Raw genomic sequence first — 21,557 nt, 5'->3', positions numbered from 1 at the left:
TGAAGAAGTTTCTTTCACAATATTACATACTAACTATAATCATTGTTAAGAATAAAGCTATGTTTTTTTTTTTAGCTATTTCATCTTTATTTGTTACAATATTGTTTTAAAAAGTGAGTTTTGAAAAGTGGTTGTAGGGACTGGGTGGTGGTGCACTTTGTTGAGCGCACATGATACAGTGCGGAAGGACCCAGGATCAAGTCCCTGGTTCCCACCTGTAGGGAGGAAGCTTCATGAATGGTGAAGCAGGGCTGCAGGTGTCTCTCAGTCACTCTCTCTTTCAGTCTCCCCCTCCCCTCTCAATTTCTGGCTGACTCTATCAAATAAATAAAGAAAAATAATTTTTTTAAAAAGTGTTTGTACTATGAACTTTTGTTTATTGATTAATATAACTGCATAAGTCATGCATAAAGTGTTTTTTATCTTATCTCTGCAGAAAAAATGTAGTTGTTATTTTATACCATTCATTTTTCTTTTTTTATTTTATTTTTTTTATTTAAGAAAGGATTATTTAAAAAAACATAGGGTAGGAGGCGTACAACTCCACACAGTTCCCACCACCGTATCTCCATATGCCACCCCTCACCGATAGCTTTCCCATTCTCTATCCCTCTGGGAGCATGGACCCAGGGCCATTGTGGGTTGCAGAAGGTAGAAGGTCTGGCTTCTGTAATTGCTTCCCCGATGAACATGGGCATGGACTGGTCGGTCCATACTCCCAGTCTGCCTCTCTCTTTCCCTAGTAGGGTGTGTCTCAGGGGAAGCTGAGCTCCAGGACATGTTGGTGGGGTCCTCAATCCAGGGAAGCCTGGCTGGCATCCTGATGGCATCTGGAACCTGGTGGCTGAAAAGAGAGTTAACATATGAAGCTAAACAAATTGTTGAGCAATCATGGACCCAAAGCTTGGAATAGTGGAGAGGAAGTGTTAGAGAGGTACTCACTGCAAACTTTAGTGTACTTCTGCTTTCAGGTATATATTTTGCAGTAGTTTATGGATACGTGTGAACATATGCTCTCTCTCACAGAAACTGGTGTATATCTAGGTTTTGGGACTTTGTTAGAAAGTGAAACACCTGAGATGAAATTAGAGTATACTATGAAAGGAAAGGTCTCACCCAAGTAATGAAGCTGAAGGGTTGTCATTCCACACGTGAAGTCTCTGGACACAGTCTGAAGTGAAGCATGTTGAGGTGGCAATCGTTGCGTTTGTTAGGTTGTGATCGGCAGATGCAATATTATTTGATATGGATTGGGAGAGGCATACGTGAACGTGGGCCCTATCCAAGGGTTCCAGGACTGGGGAAATTAGGGGCTCTATAGTGGAGATGTGAGGTTCCTGCTGTCTTAGGGTTCAAAAAGACAATCGATAGTTAATGTTATCATCACATTATTTGGTAATTGGGTTAACTTTGAAAAGTCCTTTTGTTATGGTTTGCTGTACAGTACCCAGTAATTTGTATATAGCTGTGCTATTGGATGCTTCTGATCTACTTGGTCTAGGCTTTTGAGAGAGTCCGCATATCAAATACACAGTCTATATATTAAAAAGATTCAGTTTGTGTTTTAAAAAACTTTGAGACATACAATTGATTTTCCCCCTCTCATTAATTAACTAGTGATTTATATGTCTACATTTTGCTAGGAGTATACATAAACAACATTCCCACCACCAAAAGACTGTGACCCATCCCTATCACCTGCTCCCACCCCCCACTGGCCCAAGAAGCTGCATGTCTACCCCTCACCACAGGGTTTTTACTTTGGTGCCCTACTTACAATTTGGTCAGGTCCTGCTTTTAGTTTCCCTTTCAGGTCTTCTTAGTCAACTTCTGTTGATGTGTGGGATCATCCCATACTCATCTTTATCTTTCTGACTTAGCTCACTTAACATAATTCCTACTAGCTCTGTCCAAGATGGGTCAGAGAAGGTGGGTTCATTGTTCTTGATAGCTGCATAGTATTCTATTGTGTATATATACCACAGCTTTCTCAGCCACTCATCTGTTGTTGGGCACCTGGGTTGCTTCCAGGTTTTAGCTATTATGAATTGTGAAGCTATGAGCATAGGAGTACACACCTCTTTTTGGTTGGGTGTTATGGAGTCCTTGTGGTATAACCCCAGGAGAGGAATTACTGGATCATATGGAAGGTCCATGTCTAGCCTTCTGGGAGTTTTCCAGACTGCTCTCCACAGAGGCTGTACCAATTTACATTCCCACCAGCAATGTAAAGGGTTCCTCTGTCCCCACAACCTCTCCAGCATTTGTTGCTGCTGTCCTTTTTGATGTATGCCATTCTTACAGGAGTGAGGTGGTATCTTACTGTTGTCTTAATTTGCATTTCTCTGACAATCAGTGACCTAGAGCAGTTTTTCATATGTTTGTTAGCCTTTTGGATCTCCTCTGAGGTGAATGTTTTGTTCATATCCTCTGACCATTTTTGGATGGGGTCATTTGCTTTTTTGGTGCTAAGTTTGCTGAGCTCTTTATATATTTGGGTGATTAGTTTCTTGTCTGATGTCTGGCATGTAAAGATCTTCTCCCATTCTGTGAGGGGTCTCTCTGTTTAATAGTTTCTTTGGATGTGCAAAAGCTTTTCAATTTGATGTAGTCCCATTGGGTTGTTTCTGCTTTAGTCTTCCTTGCAATTGGGTTTGATTCATCAAAGATGTCCTTGAGGTGTAGGTGGGAAAGTGTTTTACCTATGTTTTCCTCTAGGTATTTGATTGTTTCTGGTCTGACATCTAGATCTTTGATCCATTTGGAGTTGATTTTTGTTTCTGGTGAGATAATGTGGTTCCATTTCATTCTTCTGCATGTTACAACCCAGTTTTCCCAGCACCATTTATTGAAGAGAGCCTCCTTTTTCCATTTAATCCTTTGGGCCCCCTTATCAAAGGTTAGATGTCCATAGTTGTGAAGATTTATTTTTGGGCTTTCAATTCTGTTCCACTGGTCTGTGTGCCCATTTTTGTTCCAGTACCATGCTGTTTTGATGATGATGGCTTTATAATATAGTTTAAGGTCTGGGAGTGGGATGCCTCCATTTCTGTTTCTTTTCCTCAAGATGGTTTTGGCAATTCTAGCTGTTTTTAGGTTCCAGATAAATGATTATAGTGTTTGTTCTATTCTCTTAAAGAAACTTGGTGGAACTTTGATGGGTATTGCATTAAATTTGTATATGGCTCTAGGAAGAATATTCATTTTGATGATATTTACTCTTCCAATCCATGAGCATGGGATATCTTTCCATTTCTTGGTATCAGTTTCTATTTCCTTCAGTAGCATAGTTTTCAGCATACAAGTCTTTCACTTCTTTGGTCAACTTTATTCCTAGGTATTTGATTGATTTTGCTGAAACAGTAAATGGGAGTGATTTCTGGATGTCTTCTTCTTCAGTTTTAGTGTTTGCATAAAGAAATGCTACTTATTTTTGTACATTGATTTTGTAGCCTGATACCTTGCTATATTGCCTAATAACTTCCAGTAGTTTTCTGCTGGATTCTTTAGGTTTTTCTATGTATACTATCATATCATCTGCAAATAGTGAGAACTTGACTTCTTCCCTTCCAATCTGTATTCCTTTAATTTCTTTCTCTTGCCTGATTGCTATGGCAAGAACTTCCAATACTATGTTGAAGAGTAACGGTCACAGTGGACAGCCCTGTCTAGTGCCCGATCTGAAGGGGAATGCTTTCAGCTTCTGTCCATTGAGTATTATGTTGGCTGTAGGTTTGCTATATATAGACTCCACTATCTTGAGGAATTTCCCATCTATTCCCATTTTTTGTAGAGTTTTGAGCAATAATGGGTGTTAGATTTTGTCAAAGGCTTTCTCTGCATCTATTGAGATAATCATGTGGTTTTTGGCTTTGCTTTTATTGATGTGGTGAATGACATTGATTGACTTACGGATGTTGAACCAGCCTTGCATTCCTGGGATGAATCCCACTTGGTCATGATGAACAACCTTTTTGATATGTTGCTGTATCCAATTGGCCAAGATCTTGTTTAATATTTTGGCATCTATGTTCATCAGAGATATTGGTCTGTAGTTTTCCTTTTTTATTCTGTCCCTATCAGCTTTTGGTATCAGGGTGATGTTGGCTTCATAGAATGTGGAAGGGAGTATTCCTGTTTCTTCAATCTTATGGAAATGTTTAAGAAGTATGGGTACTAACTGTTTCCTGAAAGTTTTCTAGAATTCGTTTGTGAAGCCATCTGGTTCAGGACTTTTGTTGTTGGGGAGATTCTTAATAACGGTTTCAATTTCTTTGTCTGTGATAGGTGCATTTAGATTTTGTAGTTCTTCTTGGTTCAGTTTTGGAAGGGCATATGTATCTAGGAATTCTTCCATTTCTTCCATATTCTCTAGCTTGGTGGCATATAGTTCTTTATAGAAGTTTCGCAGGATTCTCTGGATTTCTGTGGTGTCAGTTGTGATATCTCCTCCATCATTTATAATTCTATTAATTTGAGTCTTCTCTCTTTTTTGTTTGGTGAGTCTGGCTAGGGGTTTGTCAATTTTGATTAATCTTTCAAAGAACCAACATTTGGCTTCATTGATCTTTTGTATGGTTCTTTTATTTTCTATGTTTTGATTTCTGCTCTAACTTTAGTGATTTCTGTCCTTCTGGGTGCTTTAGGGTTCCTTTGTTCCTCTTCCTCTAAGTCCTTGAGGTGTGCAGTAAGGTCATTCATTTGAGCTTCTTCTTGGTGTTTAATATGTGATTGTATGGCTATAAGTTTCCCTCTCAGTACTGCTTTAGCTGTGTCCCAAATATTTTGATAGGTTGTGTCTTCATTTTCATTTGTTTCCAGGAACATTTGAATTTCCTGCTTGAGTGAGTCTCTGACCCAGTGGTTCTTAAGGAGTATGTTGTTTAGTTTCCAAATTCTGTTACTTTTAATAATTCTCTGTTTGTTTCTGTTTGTTGTTAAATGTTAGTTTTACTCCACTGTGGTCTGACAAGATACTTGGGATGATTTCAATGCTCTTGAGTTTATTGATGCTGTCTTTATGGCCTAACATGTGGTCTATTCTTGAGTATGTGTTATGTGGATTTGAAAAGAAGGTGTATACCAGTTTTTTTGGGTGAAGGACTCTGAAAATGTCCAAGAGGTCTAGTATGTCAATCTCTTCATCTCTATTGGTTCTTTATACAATCTCTTGTATCTTTATTGGTTCTCTGCTTTGTTGATCTAAGTGTGAGAGTGGGGTATTGAAGTCTCCCACTATTATTGTATTACTATTTATGTATTTTTGAAATTCTTTCAGTAGGTGCTTAATGTATTTAGATGGTCCCTCATTGACTGCATAGATGTTAATAATTGTTTAGTCTTCTTGGCTGATTGATCCTCTAATCATTATGTAATGCCCTTGCCTATCTTTTATTACTTTATTTAATATAAAATCTATCATGTCTGAGATGAGAATAGCTATTCCTGCCCTTTTTTGTGGTCCGTTAGCCTGTATGATATTTTTCCATCCTTTCACTTTAAGTCTTTGCTTCTCTTGTGACAGATGGGATTCTTACAAACAGCATATGGTTGAGTTATGTTTTCTGATCCATCCCCCCACCCTGTGCCTTTTAATGGGTGAGTTTAAGCCATTGACGTTTATTGATATTATGGATTTAATGTATTGTAGTGCCATTGTTCAAAAAAAAATTTTGTTTGCTCTGATATATTGCAAGTATTATAGTGATGTTCCTGTTTATAAGAGGTCTTTTAGAACCTCTTTCAGGGCCGGCTTGGTGATGGTTGCCTCCTTTAACTGTTGTTTGTCTAAGAAGGTTTTGATCCCTCCATCTAATTTGAATGAAAGTCTAGCAGGATATATTATCCTTGGTTGAAACCCTTTTTCATTCAGGGCTCGGTAGATATCGTGCCATTCCCTTCTGGCTTTTAGAGTTTGAGTGGAGAAGTCTGCAGATAATCTTATGTTTTCCCTTGTATGTGACTTTTTGTTTCTCTCTTGCAGCCTTTATGATCCTTTCTTTATCCTTACTTCATCTCATTGTGACTATGATGTTCTTGGTGTCTTCAGGCCTGGGTTGATTCTGTTTGGGACTCTCTGGGCCTCTTGAATCTTGATGTCCTTTCTGTTATTCAGGTCTGGGAAGTTTTCTTCTATTATTTCCTCTAAAATGTTTGCTTCCCCTTCCTCTCTTTCTTCCTCTGGCAGGCCAATTATACGAATATTACTTCTTTTGAAATCATCCCATATGTCTATGTTGTTCTTTTCAGTGTCTCTCAATCTCTTTTTAAGCTCTTTCACCTCTTTCTTAGTTTTCTCTAACTCATCCTCTGTCTGACTAATTCTGTTTTCTGCTTCTGTTAGTCTGCTTTCCCTTGCCTCAGCTTCTTTCTTCATTACAGCTATTTCAGCTTTCAGTTCTCTAATTGCCTCAAGATAATCAGTGTTTTCCTTGGGGGTCTCAACTGTTGTTTCCCTAATACTGCCATTCCTTTCCTCCAATGTTGTTTTCATTTCTGTGATTAATAAGTTTATTATTGCTTGCATACTTTTCTTATCTATAGTTACTTCTGGCTGATTTGTAGTTTCTTCTGGGCTCTTGTCTTCATTCATTGGAGTATCAGTTTTACTTGTTTTTGATCTACCCATTTTTTTATTTATGTGTTTCTTTTATATATATATATATATATATATATATATATATATATATATATATGCTCTGTTGTTCCTCAGTTGTTATGTCTTGAGTACAAGCAACACTGTACTAAATACCTTTATGACAATTGCACTCACCAACTTCAGGAATTACAGCAGCAACTGAAGCAAGTATTGAAGCAGTTTAATCGTTACCAATTAGCCAAACAATTTCTCCAGTCCGTGAAAGAATAGTAACCAAATCCCATAAGAAAGAAAAAAGAAAGAAGGGATAGCAGGAATAGACAGTTATGCAAATCTACTATCCACTGTATATTCTAGGGGTAACAAGAGGGGAAAGGGAAGTAGAGCAGAGATACACACATAGAGAGTCCACTCTGAGTCAAATTTCTTCCCCAAAATAATTCACAAATTCAGAAAGGCAAGAAGGAAGAAGTGTACGACAAAATAAAATTAAAAAAAAGAAAAAGAATAGACAAGAGAGAGAAAAGGGAAAAGATAACAAAAAGAGCTGTAATTAAAGAGCAGTGAAAGGAAACAGTTTTTTTATTACTTTATTTTTAATTTAATTTTTTTGATTAGTTAGAATGGGGAAGGAGGGTAGAGGAGGTAGGATTAAGGAGAGAAGTTCCTCCCACAGTAGATAAGATGCCCACTACCCTAGCACTGAAATATATGCTAAGAGTTAATTATGATCAACCTAAAGGGGGGGAAGATATATGCCTTTATATAATATTAATAATAAATAGAGCAGGGTAAAAAAAATAAAATAAAAACCCTGTCCCAGATTACCTCAAACCTTGTGATCAGAGGCAGCTGATTGTTAAGAATGAGAAAACAACAACAATAAAAAAAAAAAACCTCAGGACTAGACAAGGATAGCTTAAATAGACAGTTATGCAAATCTACTCTCCACTGTATATTCTAGGGGTGGCTAAAGGAGGAAAGGAAGTTGAGCAGAGACACTCTTAGTGAGAGTCCACACTGAGTCAGAATTCTTCCCCAAAATAATTCCCAAATGTGTATCAGTGAATTCAAAAAACCACACTGTTTGGTGGTGTGGGGACTGGGGGCTGTGGCTTTGGAAGCTATAGGATTAAGGAAGAAAAGATGACAGGAATGAGAAAAAGAGAAAAAAAAAAGAAAGAGAGAGAGAGAAAAGAAAAAGATAAGAAAAAGAATAGTTCTAAAAGATCAGTGAAAGGAAAGGGTTTTTTTATTTATTTATTTTTAATTATTTAATTAGCTATGAGGGGTGAGGTGGGGGGGTTGGCTACTTAGAAAGAAAAAAGGCCAGAGGTTTCAGAAGGGTATAGACTTAGAATGAATTATACTCCCTGGTGGGATAGGAATTTGGTAAAGACAGAAGCTCAGCAGGGGAGCCTGCTAGGAGCTGGTCCCTAGGGACTGGTTGGGGTGGGGGCAGGGGGATAGAGGTATGCTTAAAAATTAAAAGGAAAAAAAATTTTCCCCTTTTTTCCTACTCTAATTCTTAACCCAAATTAAGTTATAGTCACCTCCTTGGTGTTACCGCTAGGACCCCTTATTGACTGGCCTACTAAAGGCAGAAAATCCTACCATTTCCAGGAGATGTGGTCAGAGCTCAAGCCACTAGCAGCTTCTCAGTCCACCATCTTCCAGGAACCCCCACCATTCATTTTTCTCCCACATCTTCTTCACGAAATGTTCATTTGATAGTCAGAATCCTTTGTTTTGACGTGTTACTTAGCTTTTCCTCTTTATCCATTGCTTGTCTTTATGTTGAAAATGTAGGTGAAGCCATACAATTATGTCTCTTTTTCTTTCATTTATTTTGTCTCAAATAGTTCCCTGAAATCCTCCTCTTTGATGTGAAAGACAAAAATTTCATCCTTTTCTATAGTTTAACAGTAGTCCATCATGCAAAACAACACATTATTTTTATCCAGTCATCTATCAGCAGCCACTTGGCTTGCTCCCATATTTAAACACTCTTCAGCTCTTGTTGTTTGTGCCACAAACCATTCTGACAGGTTTGTAGTGGTATCTCATTTTGTTCAGCAATTTTCTTTCTTCCATTTTTTTTTGGTGGGCGGAGTTTCATAAAGAAGAGAGAAAGTAAGAGAGAGAGAGAGAGAGAGGGAATGAGGTGACCACCTGCAACACTACTTGACCTGTTTGGAATATTCTACTCCATGTGTGAAATGGGGACTTGAACCCAGGTCCTTGTTCATGGTAACATATGTGCTATACCAGAGTTGCCACTGTCCAGCCTTGTGATCAGCTTTTCTCGATGTCTATGTCCATTATCTGTTTAAACTTTTCTAAAAGTGTTTATTCAGATCTTCCAATTTTTATGTTGGTTTTTTTTGTTTAAGTACTGTGAATTAATTATACTCTGACTATTAACCATTAATGGTATGTATAATGTGTAAATAACTTCTCTCATTAAGTAGCACTTTTTTCATTCAGTTCATACTTTGCTTTACAAAAGACTTTTTAATTTTTGTGGCCCTGTTTGCTATGAATTTCCTCTTAATACCTACATATGTTGTATCCTCTAGAATCTGACTGCTTATCTCTTCATTTTTGTTGTCCTTTACATGTTTTTCATTTCTTCATTGACCTAAGTGTTATTCAAAAACATCTAGTTTCTACATGTTTGATATTTTCCACATTTCTTTTGTAGTTGACTCTAGTTTCATACCATTATGACCAGAAATTCATAGCACATGAGAATAGAAATCTTAGGGTGCAAAGAAACTAGGAATTCCATTTTAGGCATGTTCCTAGGGGCCCACCACTACCGTACTTTTTGCGTAAATTTGATAGCTAACATGGAGTTGGACGAAAATAATGTCCTAGAATATGATGTCAGAGTAAAGAAAAGTGCTGGAAAGTTGGATTAGGTTTGAGAGTAGCTCCCATTCTTAAAAAAAAAAAAAAAAGTCTGTGTATTAGATTAGCTGTTCAGGGGCCAGGTATGTTGCACCTGGTTGAGTGCATGTTATAATGCACAAGGACCCAGATTCTAGCCCCTGGTCCCCACCTGCAGAGGAAAAGCTTGAGAGTGGTGAAGCAGTGTTGGAGGTATCTATCTCTCTCCCTCTCTATTACCACCTTCCCTCTCAATATCTGGCTGTCTCTATTCAATAAATATATAAATATAATAAAATAAAATAATGAAATTAGCTGTTTACCCCAGCCACCTTACCCAGAGTGTGTGTGTGTGTGTGTGTGTGTGTGTGTGTGTGTGTGTGTGTGTGTGTGTGTTTATGTATTTAGCACAAGATGCTGTGTAACCTCTGAGACCCTGTTGGTCTGAGCTCACAGTTCACCACCACACTCTGGGAACTGTAGGCCACACTCATTTCAGGACCAGTCTTCCTGAGTGAACAGGAAGGATGACCCAGATTCCCTGCAGAGACTAAGGTTATCCATGCTATTGCTGCTTTATGGGCAAAAGTCTTGGGAAGGTCACCAAGAGGGTTTATGATGATGTTCTTTTTTATTTATTTTTTATTTAAGAAAGGATAAATTAACAAAACCGTAGGGTAGGAGGGGTACAACTCCACACAATTCCCACCACCCAGTCTCCATATCTCATCCCCTCCCCTGATAGCTTTCCCATTCTCTATCCCTCTGGGAGCATGGACCCAGGGTCGTTGTGGGTTGCAGAAGGTAGAAGGTCTCGCTTCTGTAATTGCTTCCCCGCTGAACATGGACATTGACTGGTCTGTCCATACTCCCAGTCTGCCTCTCTCTTTCCCTAGTAGGGTGGGTCTCTGGGGAAGCAGAGCTCCAGGACACATTGATGGGGTCTTCAGTCCAGGGAAGCCTGGCTGGCATCCTGATGGCATCTGGAACCTGGTGGCTGAAAAGAGAGTTAACATACAAAGCCAAACAAGTTGTTGGGCAATAATGAACCTAAAGGTTGAAATAGTGGAGAAGACGTGTTGGGGGGGGTACTCACTGCAAACTCTAGTGTACTTCTGCTTTCAGGTATATATTTTGCACTAGTTTATGGATACGTGTGAACATATGCTCTCTCTCACAGAATCTAGTGTATATCCAGGTTTCGGGACTTCGTTAGAAAGTGATCCACCTGGGATGGAATTAGAGAATGCTATGAAAGGAAAGGTCTCGCCCCAGTAATGAAGCTGAAGGGTTGTCATTCCACACGTGAAGTCTCTGGAAACAGTCTGAGCTGAAGCATGTTGAGGTGGCAATCATTGCATTGATTAGGTTGTGATCGGCTGATGCAATATTATTTGATATGGATTGGGAGAGGCATACGGGAAAGTGGGCCCTATCCTAAGGTTCCAGGACAGGGGGATATATAGGCTCTATAGTGGAGATGTGAGGTTCCTGCTGTCTTAGGGTTCAAAAAGACAATCGTTAGTTAATGTTATCATCACATTATTTGGTAATTGGGTTAACTTTGAAAAGTTCTTTTGTTATGGTTTGCTGTACAGTACCCAGTATCTTGTGAATAGCTGTGCCACTGGTTGCTTCTGATCTACTTGGTCTAAGCTTTTGAGAGAGTCCGCATATCAAATACACAGCCTATATATTAAAAAGACTCAGTCTGTGTTTTAAAAACTTCAAGACATACAATTAATTTTCCCCCTCTCATATTAATTAACTAGTGATTTATATGACTACACTTTACTAGGAGTGTACATTAACACCATTCCCACCACCAAAAGACTTTATCCTATCCCACCCCACCCACCCCCACCGGCCCAGGGAGCCACATGTCTACCCCTCACCACAGGGTTTTTACTTGGGTGCCCTACTTTCAATTTAGTTAGATACTGCTTATGATGATGTTCTTAATGGAAGTAACCAGTGACAGTGGTGAGAGGATCCCTTAGAGGTCTAGGCACATCATATTTATGTGGGAATCCAAGGATTCTTTGACCAGGGCCCCAGATGATGGGGTGGTATGATACCTGATTTCTTATTTTTTTGTTACCAAGCGTGATTTTAGATTCAAATTAAGTGCCATTATCCTTACATAAGACTCTATTTTATTTTGGGATTGGAGAAGTTACTACTAATAACTTTATACATCTTTATTAATGATTAAGTTACAATTATTATTTAAATTGTAGAATATTATAATTTTTTTAGTTTTTTAAAAAATATTTATTCCATTTGTTGCCCTTGTTTTACTTTTGTAGTTACTATTGTTGTTGTTGGATAGGACAGAGAGAAATGGAGAGAGGGGAAGACAGAGAGGGGGAGAGAAAGATAGACACCTGCAGACCTGCTTCACTGTCTGTGAAGGGACTCCCCAGCAGGTGGGGAGCCGGTGCTCCAACCGGGATTGTTATGCAGGTCCTTGCTCTTTGCACCACTTGCACTTAACCCACTGTGCTACCGACTGACTCCCAAATTGTAGAATATTATTATATGAACCAACAATTTTGTCTAAGGAACACAGCAACTTTTATACCAACCACAACTCAAGCACTGAACAGGTAAAATGGTGGGGACTCTGGGGATTAGATGGTTTCTACCTCTATGTCTTGCAATAATCAGCTGGTCTTCCTTAAAGTCTAAATGCTTAACAGTTACTCAAAAGTCAAACATCGGAATATGTTGCAGTAGGATAATTACAACTTTCTGGCTTCTATTTAAAACTTTTCTTCTTTTATTACATATAATTTTAATAAAGTATATTTAAAATTATGTTTTATTTTATTTATTTATTTTGGATAGAGACAAATAAATTGAGAGGGGAGGGGGAAATAGAGAGAGACACCTGCAGCACTGCCTTACCACATGCGATGCTTTCCCCTTGTAGGTGGGGACCACAGGTTTGAACCAAGGTCCCTGTGTATTGTAATATGTGTAGTTAACTTGGTGTTCTGCAACCAGGTTCCTCATTACAGAATCTTTAATGATATGTTTGTACACTTGAGTCTTTTTATTTATTTATTGGGAGGTTATTAATGGTTTACAGTTCATGGCAATATAAAGAATTATTAGATAAAGAAAATTGAACTTACTGTGTAAAATTAACAAAGGTAAGGCACCAAAGTAAAAAAATAAATAAATAAATAAAAACTTCCCTAGTGTAAACAAGAAAATAGTTATAAAATTTCACATTAACTCTGTGCACTCCTGCAGCTCAACAAGGTAGGAGTGGAATTTTAACTCATTACATCACCACCACCATCATCACTGCTGTATTGTTTTAAAGCAGATTTCAGAAATCACATTTCATACTTTGGGGGACCTGAAAACTATATTCAGGTTGAATTTATGTCATCTGTTCCAATCTTAGATGGATGACAGAGCAGGAACTGTTCTACCATGAGAAGTATTATTGGTGGAATACTCAATCACTACAGTGACTACTAGTACTCCTAGAGTTGAGGAGGTTCTGCTCTGTAGGGTAGAGCGTTACAAAGACTTCTGTTATTTGATGGTCAAATCAAACAGATGGTCAAATAACAGAAGTCTTTATAACTCTAATGTGTATCACTCCGGAAGTCAAATACAATGTTCTTTTGAAGTTCTTTCTACCTCATGCTTCCATGTGATCTAAATGCTATTCAACCTTTAAGAAATCGTACTCTGTTCTATTTATGACTTACTTAAAAATTGTTTCTGATGCTTCCAGTGTTTTGCTTCTTTGGCAAACTACACTGAATTTTTAATTATTATAATTTACCTCATCTATATTTCTCCATTCTCAATGTCTGTCTTCTTCAAATATATAACAAACTGATAAAATAACAATAAACCATATAGTCTTATCTCCAGAGCTGATAAATATACTTAGGATATGACATTAAAAACATTTAATGTTAATATTTTCTTCACAATTTTATTATGAGTTATAAAACAACTGTGAAGGCATTTATTTGAAAGAAAAATTACAATATATGTGTTTGCACTTCTCATATCTCCAGGTACTTTAAATTTTATGATCACAGTTTGATAAGAATAAAGGATGGCTTATGTGCCTCTTATCTGTAAGTATTCATTCAATATACTCACAATAAGCATGGAAATTAGAAAATACAAATATGATGTCATTTTACAAATCAGTTGTATGCGATGGTAGTAATCATATTTCAAATCAAATGATTTAATCAAATAGTGTTGTTCTGATTATGATTATTTAAATTAAAGGCAATAATTAATGTCTTTTATTAGTAAGCCAATAATGATACAAATACTTCTAAAACATTTATTGTCCTATACTAAAGTTATTTAAACAAACAAAACTTCTATAAGCATAATAAATATAAATTTAATCATGAAAGTATATTCTTTGCTTTAACTTTCCAAGTATCATCTTCACAATGTACTTCACCTCCATTTTCAAATAAAAATATTCAGTCATGAGATGTCACTAGTTAGACAATGCAAGCTAACTAACTTAAGACAATGCAGGTTAACTTATTAAATATAAAAATACAAAATATGTAGCTAGATAGCCTATGTGGATAGGAAATTTAATAAATATTGAACTTGTACCGGAATAGGTTGCTTCATTTTCCTTGTTTTGAACATGCAAATGACTGGAAGTGTTTTTCCAATTAGCACTCTCACAGTCTGCTTCAGTATTGTTGTAGCAAGTTCCTAGTGAACATCTGACTTTGAGACACACTCTGAGATCTTTTCCAGTAGCACATGGAGACACTGTATCATGTAGTATAGAAGTATTGCTAGACTTTTTCCATCTATAACGACTACCTCTGATCTTGCCTTTTAGGAAAGATGCTATACAAACATTATTAGCAGTACACACATTCATAATGTCAAGAGTTCCTAAATCATCTCTTTCCTTACAGGTGACATTAGAATAACAACTGCAGTGAAACTTTTCAGAAAAGTGAAGCAGGTCTGCAAGTGTAGGCTCACCACTTACTACAAATCTTTCACAGTGTCCAAGTTTAATGTCAAAATTCTCTGAGTTTAGATGAAGATAATCATGTGAATCCCAGTTTTTCCTTGTACACAGTCCTTTATTGTAGCAAAGCACTTGGCTACACATTTTGGCTGCTAGGGTGACATTGATTATGTAAGGATTAAGAATATTCTTCAGGTAATTATTTAGTTTCGTGCATGATTGCTATAAAATTATTTTTAAAAAGATAAAAATATCAAGGGAGAAGTTAGTTTACAAGTAAATAATTTACTGTGATAATCATTTTTTAAGGAGACACAAAAAATAGACACAGGAAAGACAGAAAATTTTTAACAAGCAAACTCATTTCAAATGTGTGTTTTTCACATGTTACTTCTTACCTCTTAATAATGGACTGAATAACCAATACTAGTCTTGTTTGGTCTTCCTTAAAAATTGATCATTTTATTGGCTTGAGAAAGAGTATGGTACCTCAACAACAACATGGACTTTGGGTCCAATCTGTACTATTAGTGCCCTATTCCATTAATGACTAGTTGTTTGAATTCAGGAATACCTCAGGCTGTTTAAATCTTAGTTTCCTAAATGGGTGATCTAATTAAGGTGACTATGCTTCAGTTTCACCATTTGTAGTATGTTGTGAATACATATTTTTATGGGAGGTACACAAAGAGGCTTAGAGGAAGACCCAGCATATTTTATTGGCCTCAAAATATTTTTAAAGATGTAATAAATATGACAGCTGCAATATAATTTTAAATAATATTAAAAACACTGGCTTCTAGATTTCTTTTGGGGGGGTTATTTCTTTATTGGGGGATTAATATTTTACAGTCAACAGTAAATACAATAGTTTGTACATGAATAACATTTCTCAGTTTTCTTTTGTTTTCTTATTTGTTTTCATTTTTGTTACCCTTGTTTTTTTAATTGTTATAGTCATTATTGTTGTTGTTATTGATATCGTCGTTATTAGATAGGACAGAGAGAAATGGAGAGAGGAGGGGAAGACGGGGGAGAGAAAGATAGACACCTGCAGACCTGCTTCACAGTTTGTGAAGTGAGCCCCCTGCAGGTGGGGCTTAGGGGGCTGAAACCGGATCCTTACTCAGGTCAGGTGCGCTTAACCTGCTGTGCTACCACCTGACTCCCCATTTCTCAGTTTTCCACACAACAATACAACCCCCACTAGGTCCTCTGCCATCCTGTTCCAGAACCTGAACCCCCACCCCCCACCTCCATAGTCTTTTACTTTGGTGCAATACACCATAGTTTATAGATTTCTTTTTTTGTAAAAAAAATTTATTCCCTTTTGTTGCCCTTGTTTTATTGTTGTAGTTATTATTGATGTCGCTGTTGTTGGATAGGACAGAGAGAAATGGAGAGAGGAGGGGAAGACAGAGAGGGGGAGACAAAGACAGACACCTGCAGACCTGCTTTACCATTTGTGAAGCGACCTCCCTGCAGGTGGGGAGCCAGGGCTCCAACTGGGATCCTTCTGCTGGTCCTTGTGCTTTGCACCACGTATGCTTAACCCACTGCGGTACCGTGGGACTCCTAGTTTATAGATTTCTAACTCAAAAATAACTAAGCAGGTTCATCTGACTGTATTTCATACTAAATGTTATATGAAGTTAAAGCTATGAGTGAATTATACAATTATTTTATAAATATACTTATCTGGCAGAGTGTGAATGATGAAAGAGCACATCCTAGATTAGTGCAGATACTTGCAGATACTTATAGTCACTATCTTTTTTTTAAACTTTGCATTAGATTTTTTAATTTACTTACAAAATAAAAAATATCAACAAGTCCATAGGGTAAGAGGGGTACAACTGCATACAATTCCCACTACCAGAGTTCCATATCCCATTCCCTCCCTTGAAAACTATCCTATTTTTTATGTTTCTGGGAGAATGGACCCAAGATGATTATGGGGTGCAGAAATCACTCTCTTTTATGAGCAACAGTTCTTTTAGGTGAAGTGGTCAAGACGAGACCACAGGACAAAAGCTCCCCAAGCGCAGGTGGCACAGTGCACAAGGACCAGCATAAGGATCCGGGTTCAAGCCCCCGACTCCCCACTTGCAGGGGAGTCACTTCACAAGAGGTGAAGCCTGTCTGCAGGTGTCTGTCTTTCTCTCCCCGTCTGTCTTCCCCTCCTCTCTCCATTTCTCTCTGTCTTATCCAACAATGATGGCAACAATAATAACTAAAAAAAAAAAAAAAACAAACAAAAAAAACCTTCCTTCAAAGTCTAGAACCAGGGTCTTTTGAATGACAAAGCTGCACACTATCCAAGCAAGTTATTTTGCTGGACTCATAATGACTTTTTTTTTTTTGCCTCTAGGGTTATAGCGGGGGCTCAGTACCTACACTGCAACACTGCAAATTCACCATTCCAGGTGGACATTCCCCCCCCCCTTTTCTTCTTTCTATTTTTTATTTGATTGAACAGAGAAAAATTGAGAGGCGAGCAGTGGTAGAGAGGGAGAGGGAAAGATAGACTCCTGCAGACATGATTCACCATTTGTGAAGCGTCTTGCTGCTGGTGTGGGGGCTCAAACATGGGTCCATGTGCATGGTGTTATGTGCTCTTATGAACCACTGCCCGGCCCCCATGGGAATGTCCAAGTACAGATGACATTGCAGTTGTTTACAGAGACAGAGGTTAGGTATACAAAGTAGCAAAAGAATGAGACTTAGTTTAACAATAATCAGCATAAACAGAAGTGGTCTTAGAAAAAAATTAACTTGAATCTCTAAAAGACAGGGCCTGGTTTATTTCAAAGAGAAAATCCGACACTGATCTTGAATTTGAAGTTTTAAGCTACCATCCTGTCATCACCTAACACTGAATTAAAATTAAGTAGCCCACTATGCAAATATGGTAGTATGGTGTGAAATATATATATATGTGTGTGTGTATATATATATATTGCTTTATAATACAACCACACAAATGAAAGATAGTTTGCTTCAGCCTATATGCTGAGCATCTACTATTAATGAAAAAACACAATACTTGGGGATGGGTAGTGGCACACCAGGTAAAGCATACATGCTACCATGCACTGACCCTAGTTTCCACCTTTGTTGGGGAGGTGGTCTTCACAAGCAGTGAAACAGGGCTGCAGGTGTCTCCCTTTGTCTCCCTATCTCCCTCTTCTTTCTCAATTACTGATTTTTGCCTCTGTGAACAAAAGAGAATAAATAAAATGGCCACTGGTTTAAGTCATTATTGAGAAACTTTGTGGCAGTAGAAAAAAAGAAAACATAGTACTTATTTAACTTTTACAGTGATTCCAAAATATTAAAAGTAAAAATTATTTCATATCTTTGCTACCAATTTAACTTACCTGACTTTGGGTTAAGTTGAGACTTCCCCACATTATAACTCCAGAGGTTCCTAGAGCAATACTTTCACCAATTGTACTTACAAGGTCAAGCTGTAAATGTGATAGACAGTTAGCAAGAAGGAATAGAATGAAAATGTTATGCAGAGGACCATAACTCCAAAGTTAAGCATGATAATTCAGACATACTAATTTAAATATACTCCAACTGTTCATTTCTGTCTTTTACATAGCCACCTTGCTGCTATATAAATATACTACAATTAGCATTTTAATTACTTACTTTGACAAGAACAAGTCTATGAGAAAAAAAATGGAATAAATTATTTAGGACAACATTATATACAACCTAATTCTCCATTGTTGCAAAAATATTACATTACTCCATTCAACAATAGATATAGGACAAAATGACTGCCTTGCAGGAAACGTTATATGCTTGCTCCAAAGAAGCAAAATATTTGATAAGCCTGTATTTAAAAACTTCCCACAACTCAGAAGTAAATCTTAATAAGCAAAGAAATAGAGAAGGTCCCTGTGTATGGGAGGAGGAAATACAGAAACACAACATATCACAGTAAGACTTCAACATAAGACAACAGTAGGCACCCTTGTCTGAGAAATAGATAATTCCCATGTACAAGGCACTGCATCCCCAAGAGCTGATTCTCTCACTAGACTAAAACAGGAGATTCTGAGACATTAATTGAGATCACATATAGTGACTGCTATCATAGCATTCAATAGCTAAAGTTCCAGTAGCGGTACTGAAAATTATCACAGATAAGTTCAACCTCTTAAAGTACTGGAATTGAACTCCAGCAACCTAAGACCTCATAGTGGTGTTGGAGCTAATCTGAGTTACAAAGAAATAATTCACCTTTCCCCAGATACTATTTTATAGCTGTACTCCTAGGTTGCAGTTCTCAGTCTGAAATACTAGATGCTATATGGTCACAAAGATTTAGTAACTTGCTACATTATCTATACATATTTAGGATGATTTCAAAACAATCTATAATAGGTAAAAATTGGAAATAAATCAAATGCCCAAAGACATATGAGTAGTTAATAAAGTTGTGAGAACACATACACAGGGATACTATTCTGCTGCGAATCAGTATGAGGGAGTTGTTGTCCAGTTTTAGGCTACACAACCCATTTCTGTAATAATTTCATATGTAGAATATCTACTCTACTCATATTGATGTATAGATTCAATGAAATTTTTATCAAAGTCATGCTTTCTTTAATGAATTGAACAAATGCTACAGAGGCTTATTTGGAAGAATAATAATAATAAAACAGAAATAGCACAACAGCCTTGAGAAAAAAACTACAAGAATGAAGGCATCACACTTTCTGACTCCAAGCTACACTAGAGATCTATGGTAAGAAAAATGTTGTGGTACTAGAACAAAAATAGACATGAAAAACAATAGAATAGAAATAAAATAAGAAATAAACTTTACACATATGCATAGTTGACATGTGACAAGATTGCCCATAATCTTAAATGGAAACACAAGTGTATTTTCAATAAATGATGTGGGGGAAATTGGCTTGTGATGTCTGGGAGAATGTAATAGGATCAGAACATTTAACTGTGCACAATAGTCAATTCAAAATGAATTGAAAATATGGATGTTATAGAGAAAACCATAAAATACATAGAAGAAACCACTGAAATGACATAACATCTGTTTCAAAGATATTATCAGAAACTGGAATTCAGTGGCCATGAATACAATAGAAAAAAATTAATAAATGAGATTACAAAAAAATGCAGTTTCTGCACAGTAAAAGTAACCATCATCGCAAGAAAAATACTCCATACTGAATTGGAAGTTATTGTGCATTATACATCAGACAAAGATTTAAAACCAAAATATACATAACCAAAAGATATAAAGATTTCTCAAAGTATAAAAAATAGCTCTACCATATGATATGGCAATTCCTCTCCTAGGAATCTAATGAAAGAACACAAAAACACAAATGTTGAGCGATGTCTACATACTTAGGATGACTGCATCATATTTTATAATAGATAAAAATTGAAAATAAAGCAAATTCCCAAGGACAGATGACTGGTTAATAAAGTTGTGAGGCACACACACACACACACACACACACACACACACACACACTGCTGTGAGAAAATATGAAGTCTTTTGTTACAACTACAACTTGAATAAGTTGTAACATGTTGGTGTAGGCTGGTTATAATCACACTTATAGTTGGGAGATAAGAAACTATAAGCATGTAATAATAGTCTTGTAAATCAACATTATTTTCAGTAAAATGATTCAATTAAATATAAAAAGAAGATACGAGGGTTAGAAAATAGTCCTATAATGGATGAAGATGACTAGTTGGTGAAGAGTATGGTTAGGAGACACCCATCATGGGAGATTAAAAACACTACACACAGATGAAAAGTCTTATTAATTAACACTTCAAAATATGATTAAAAATGAAATACAGTGTACTGGGAGGTAGTTGAGCATGAGAGCACCTGCCTTATCATGTGTGAAGCCCTGGGTTTACTCCCCTGAATTACATAAAATAAGAATATATATATATATACATACATATATATTACTGTTTTAATGTAATATGTAGAGCATCCCATGTGTATGGTACTCAAATTATACTTAATTATTCTAAATACCATTGTGAATACTAATTCATATCTCTCATACTTTGATTTTCTTACCTCAGTAAGATATTCTCCAGATGCATCAGTAAAAACTGGACGGTTATATATAAAAATTGGAAGTGGGTCTTGAGCATTGCGAACTCCAGAAACCCGAATGGCTTCCCAAATTCGACTTCGGGCAAAGAGTGTAGCTTGAGGAGTAGAGTTTAACTTGGTATTCAAATAGATAGATGGGTAAAGGGCAGTGCTTTCATTCCACAACCAGCTGAGTTCATCATTTCTTTGCTTTTCTAAATCAAAGCAGTGCCCAGTATAATTGGCTTTATTATAATGATGATTGTAACAATCAGGAAAAAGATAATAGCCCCAATAGTGTTTTGGCCTAAGCCTTTTTCCAAGTTTTATAGTCTCTACCATGAATTTCCTTCCTGCACTTTCAAATTCTACTTTGGCCTTATTGTTGGCTGTTGTGTCATCAATACCTGTATTATTCTGCTTAACCAGTTCAACAGACAACAGCCTGTAAATATCTTTAGGTTTCCAGTTTCTTGCCCAGAGAGGTCTCCATTCTTCCCAGTCAATGACAGCCATGCCCACTTGATCTTTTGGAAGGTAATGATTAATATCAGTTGTAGCTTTAGTCAAGTGGTCTTGTAGGTTTCCCTTCTGGGGAATTCCTCCATGGTGACTTTGGTTTTTTGCATCTACATGAGGATAGTATCCAAGTCTATCAACATAAAATAATGTAACTCTTTGTCCTGTGAGACCTTTCTGTGGGCTTCCTACTAAAGAGAAGACGCTCAGATCTATATCCACGTTATACTTTGAAGTACAAAATTCAGTTGGGGCATTCCAGGCCCATATGTATGTAGTATTGGGGATAATAGGAGCTGCTCTGTACTCTCGAGTGAAACACATTGGAAACAGAAGGATGGTGAGCACTGCCTGAAATGTTCCACTGAACCCAACAAATTGCCTAAGGAAAACACTCTTGAACCTAAGCACTTTCATAGCAGAGAATAAGGACTATA

The 21,557-nt window shown here is 37.0% G+C and overlaps 1 protein-coding gene across 1 annotated transcript; it reads right to left on the bottom strand.

The window, feature by feature from the left end:
• Positions 1-8,893: 8,893 nt before the first annotated feature.
• On the bottom strand, positions 8,894-21,537 carry LOC103121173 (hyaluronidase PH-20-like). Its single transcript, XM_007531690.2, has 4 exons — positions 20,584-21,537; positions 17,867-17,956; positions 14,111-14,708; positions 8,894-8,937 (listed from the first exon to the last, which is right to left on the bottom strand). Exons 1-4 carry the CDS (start codon positions 21,535-21,537, stop codon positions 8,894-8,896), a joined length of 1,686 nt encoding a protein of 561 aa, XP_007531752.2.
• Positions 21,538-21,557: the final 20 nt, after the last annotated feature.

Source organism: Erinaceus europaeus, chromosome 8, assembly GCF_950295315.1.
Source record: "Erinaceus europaeus chromosome 8, mEriEur2.1, whole genome shotgun sequence".
Taxonomy (NCBI): domain Eukaryota; kingdom Metazoa; phylum Chordata; class Mammalia; order Eulipotyphla; family Erinaceidae; genus Erinaceus; species Erinaceus europaeus.
Note: the sequence above shows the minus strand (reverse complement) of the source record. Positions and strands in the feature narration are given on the sequence as shown.

Coding starts and splice junctions, on each gene's coding strand:
- LOC103121173 (XM_007531690.2), bottom strand. CDS start 21,537: ATGAAAGTGCTTAGGTTCAAGAGTGTTTTCCTTAGGCAATTTGTTGGG. Junction 17,957..20,583: donor CTGGAGAATATCTTACTGAG/GTAAGAAAATCA, acceptor TCACATTTACAG/CTTGACCTTGTAAGTACAAT. Junction 14,709..17,866: donor TCAACTTAACCCAAAGTCAG/GTAAGTTAAATT, acceptor ATAATTTTATAG/CAATCATGCACGAAACTAAA.